This window comes from Dipteris shenzhenensis, chromosome 3 (genome assembly GCF_047967505.1).
Source record: "Dipteris shenzhenensis isolate YYH24624 ecotype China chromosome 3, Dip_SZ_1.0, whole genome shotgun sequence".
Classification (NCBI taxonomy): domain Eukaryota; kingdom Viridiplantae; phylum Streptophyta; class Polypodiopsida; order Gleicheniales; family Dipteridaceae; genus Dipteris; species Dipteris shenzhenensis.
This window is the reverse complement of record NC_141598.1, coordinates 19,872,001-19,876,480: the sequence shown is the minus strand read 5'-3', so window position 1 is coordinate 19,876,480 and position 4,480 is coordinate 19,872,001. Positions and strand designations below refer to the sequence as shown.

General features: G+C 48.2%; 1 protein-coding gene across 1 annotated transcript; it reads right to left on the bottom strand.

Annotated features, from left to right (window-relative positions):
- Positions 1–1,018: 1,018 nt before the first annotated feature.
- Positions 1,019–3,613, bottom strand: LOC147903487 (RING-H2 finger protein ATL34-like). Its single transcript, XM_087399252.1, has one exon. It carries the CDS (start codon positions 2,798–2,800, stop codon positions 1,484–1,486), a length of 1,317 nt encoding a protein of 438 aa, XP_087255378.1. The 5' UTR covers positions 2,801–3,613; the 3' UTR covers positions 1,019–1,483.
- Positions 3,614–4,480: the final 867 nt, after the last annotated feature.

Below are 4,480 nucleotides of genomic sequence, written 5' to 3'. Positions count from 1 at the left end.
ACAAGGCATTGTGTTAGCAATGGAAGGCCCTCAAGCATTTAAGCTTCTAGGCGAGAGGTTTCCACAACATCGATAACCAAAGAACACTGTGGGTTTGTGCTTTGCTATACTGCATGCGTACCCGATACTTTTGTTGAATGGATTGGGCAAAGGGATGGTGGACAATACATCACTTGCTTGGAGAGGAGGGAGTGGTGAGATAGCTGGGAAAGCAAAAAGGGGTAGAGAAAGTAGACAAGGGGAGAGACAATCGTAATGTACCAAAGGTAAAACAAAAGAAGCCAGAGGCATGCTGAGCTTTAGGGTCATTAGGGATACATATCAAGATACACTTGCATCATCTTCTCAAATAGTTCCTGTTAGTTTAGCATACAGAAAGCAAGGATTAAGGGTCACGGAAACAAAACCTTTTCCCATCAATATCTAATAAGGTCCCAATCTCTACCGGTCATGCTACTCGTACCATTCAAACTAACCACACTAGACCACTAGATCAAGTCTTCACTCATTGGGCTTACGTCATACCTAGCTTAGGTAGGAATATCTTTGAAAAGTAAATCAAGAACGACATCTAAGTAACATGCTTTTCAAAGTCTAAAAATGTTAAGAGTCACCTCAATTTCTAGATGAGTCTTCATGACTTTCTTATTGGGTCTGAGTTGGAAGAGTAAATCAAGAACATTTGACCAACAGGCTTTTCGGAATTCGAAGTCAAAATGTTAAAAAGTCACCTCAATAAGCAAGCATGCAAAAGGCCAGGGATCTCGTAAAGGTGACATGACGCTCCAATTCGTACTGAAGGTTAGAGACTTCTTTCAAATTACTCTACTACACAGCATGGTTGGTTACTGACGTGTCTCCCTGTGGGTGTACCGTGTATGTGTGTGTGTGTGTGTGTTGTGAGTGTGTGTGTGTGTGGAGTGAGTATTCTTACAAAAAAAAAGGGTGTGTGTAGAGTGAGTGAGACTGTGACAGAGAGAGAGAGAGAGAGAGAGAGAGAGACGACCAGTTGCTGAAACATTCCTATCATAGGCTTCAACAGAAGCAAACTCACTCTGAATCTACGAAATACCTAAGCTTCGACAGAAAAAAACTCACTCCTGAATCTACAAAATACCTGATCGTCGTAGGCTGAAGTCTCAGAGACCACCTGTTGCTGCAAACATTCCAATGATAGGCTTCGACAGAAACGAACTCACTCATCAATCTACAAAATAAGCAGGCTGAAGTCTCTAAACACAAGAGAGCTGAAAGTGGCAATGTACAAAAATGAATACGTAAGAGTTAATGCCATGTTAAGGAACATATGGGAGCGATTGCGGAGACTGAAATTTCTGTGATGCATTCACTAATGGCTGTTGATTTGCATAACCATGATGAAGCTTGATCTTCACGATCCTGTCCATTGCACTGGAATCACAAAAGCTGCGCCATGGCGCAGGCATCATCGAAGGTCCCAGAAAGTCCATCCATGATCAGTCTGCTATAGCACGTAGGCAAGCTGTGCAAACTCTGCCTGGCTTTCATAGATGCGCCGAGCGCATCTATCCTGCATGCCCGCCCACCTCTTCAACGCTCTGCAAACTGACGATGATGGAGATGACGACTTTGCATTGTTCGCTGGCTTGCTGTTGGAGGGCTCCGAACAGGATGCCTCTCCCACCTCTGAAGCCTCCCTCTTCAACCGCCTGAAAGAAAACCTGCTCCCATCCGAGCCATTCCTATGCTCTTCTTGTTCTGTGCCTTGCAGATCTGAAAGTGTAGCATAGCTTCTGGAGCGATGGATGTTACTTGCTATTGCAAACAATAGCGTCGGCGAACAAAATGGATCCCCATCCTCGTTCAGCTTATCCCTCCCTCCTTTCACAAGCGAATGCCCGGTCGAGTGCGATCTCTTCAGGTCGCAACCTCTGCGGCTCCGGGTCCGTCTCTTGGACCCCGTCGGCGGCGTCTGCAAGACTCCATAGATAGGCGACCCACGTTCGGAAAGGCTCTCGTCTCCCTCTTCTCGCAGAGAAGAAACACTGCTCCCAAGTCTGGATAGATGCATTCCTTGATCGTCAGGAACTCTAGCGGTCATACCGTCAACATCTATCGCTACCTCTGCAGGCGGTGATCCAACGCGGGGCACTAATGTATTGCTGCAACTTTGATTTCCCAAGACGGCATTAAAGATGCTGCCAGATCCACTTTTTTCATGCAGAAGGCTCCGTCGACAAAGTGGACAGGTGGTGTGCGAGAAGAGCCACATGTCGATGCAGTCCTGATGAAAAGAATGCCCGCACTTTGGAAGCAAGCGCAGCAGTTCTTCTTCTTCAAAGTGACTCAAGCAGACGACGCATTCCATAGGCTCATCGCGCTCTTTCAGGGCAGAGAAGCGCACCATGGGAAGGCTATTGACAAGGAAAAGGTCGAGGCCCTGAGGGGGCCGATCCTGGAGGAGTCCCGCTACAGCACGGGAGTATATATCGTTGCCACCGTCGGGGTTGATGCTGTTGCTGAGGGAGTCCTCGTACTCGTCCTCGGTAGTGCAACGGCGAACGTATACAGAGAAGAAGCCCATGAAGAAGAAGGCACTGAGGAGCACGATAATGACTATAGCCATGGACGGATTCAAGCGGGACGTGACATCGTAAGGCGATGTGACATAGGGGTTGGAGTAGGCGGAGGAATTGGAGGACGAGGAGGAATACAAGGAGGAACCGCTGGGTGAGATATTGCTGCGCGAGTCAGGAGCAGGAGAGGAAGAGGCAGGATACAGATAGAGAAGTAGGAAAAGTAACAGAAGGCGATCATCCATGCTCCGGCAGAGCTCACGCGATACGAGCAGCCGCAGCAGCAAATCAAGCTCCTCACGGGACTGCTGAAGTTCGAGATATATACTGCTCAGGCAACGAGCTTTCGGTTATGGGCAAGTAAATTTCGCGACAGCGGTTTGGTGTACTTCCTGTGCTTGCTGAGGCAGAGAGAATACATGCTCTGAGAGAGTCGGTTGCTAGAGACGAAGCCACAGCAGAGTTCGTTTCTGATACGCCAAAGGTCCTGTGAGCAAGCAGTAAAGCGTGGAGCAACTCTTCGCTCTCCACTGATGAAACAGAGTCCTGCGAGCGTAAATCGCCAGGGATCAAGAGGTTTGGAGGAGCAGCAGCAACAAAGAAAGATCGACTGGACGCCAAAGTTCATGTGATAAGCTTGGAGCAGCTGCTAGAATTGAACGCTTCGCCGCACAGAGACCTGTGAGCATAAATCACCATGGACCAAGAGGGACTTGGAGGAGCAGTAGCAACAAAGTGAGATCCAGCGTCTACAGTGCTAGGATTGGACCTCCGAGCTGTGCTGCGGATCAAGAACAGTTCCTCCTGGCGCGAGCTCTCTCTCTCTCTCACACTCTGTATCTGTCTGTCGCTATGTCGCTATTCCAACACAGTGCAAACAGTCCGACTCTGCTAGCATCCGATGCTCATCTGCTGATACGCTGTTGTGAATTAAGTTTACTGCGCAGTGCGCATGCAGCAAGATTGATAAGAGTGTGCACAGCAAAACAAGACAAGCTACTGGATCACAGATGGGGCAAAAGGAGAGATGGAGCAGAAACTCCATGAACGACAGGATTAACGAGCTCTACGTTGTGTATAATCTGAGGATGGTGATGTCCAAAAACAAAATCCAGCCTTATCCATCTACGTTCTTCCCACGTGGCGTCCTCCCATTAGACCTCCACCCCCTACCCATTGCCTCTCCGAAACTTTAACTGCTGCCTAAGTTTTTGCTTACCTGGACCCTGCTCCCTTCCATTCATTGCCATTCGTCCTTCCACGTGGTCGCTTTCAAGTGCGCTGGATAACGTCACTGCCCACGTCTCCCTCATTCCAGACTGCCCCGTTGCACATTCTATCTTTTGACACCCCCCAGTTATTGCTCGCCTCCTTGGAATCCTCATCCGTCCATAAAAATACTTCATATATCGCTTGGGATATTCTTGTATCTTCCCTTGTGGCTCTTGTAAACTCAACATTTCCATTTTCACCCAGCTCGAACATATTCATTGTTGCTCCCTCTATAGAATTAATGAGCATGACCTTCCAACTCGTCTTAGAGCGCTTTCTTGCATAGGCAAAAAGCTTGCAAAAATGCCCTACTCTCTTAGCCATGAGGAGGCACGCATGGCAAGCGGTCCCACGATCCTCCGGATTCGCCTAATGCTTAGTTCCAGGGGCTCCGCGAGCCGTCTGTGCAACCAGCTGTCGAGCCTACATTCAAAAACGAAAGGAGGAGATTGGCTCCAAATTGCTAAGCCTCAGATTGCATGTCTCCAACGGGGCACACAATTGTTTATTTTTGGCATCGAGAATTGATGGACCTACAGTGAGAATTGCTCAGGCGTGCGCATAATGCAACGAGAATGCTGAGTTGGCATATCACGAGTAAAAGCTCTTACTATTAGGATTACCTTCTAAGCAAGTAGTAATGCAAGTGTTAT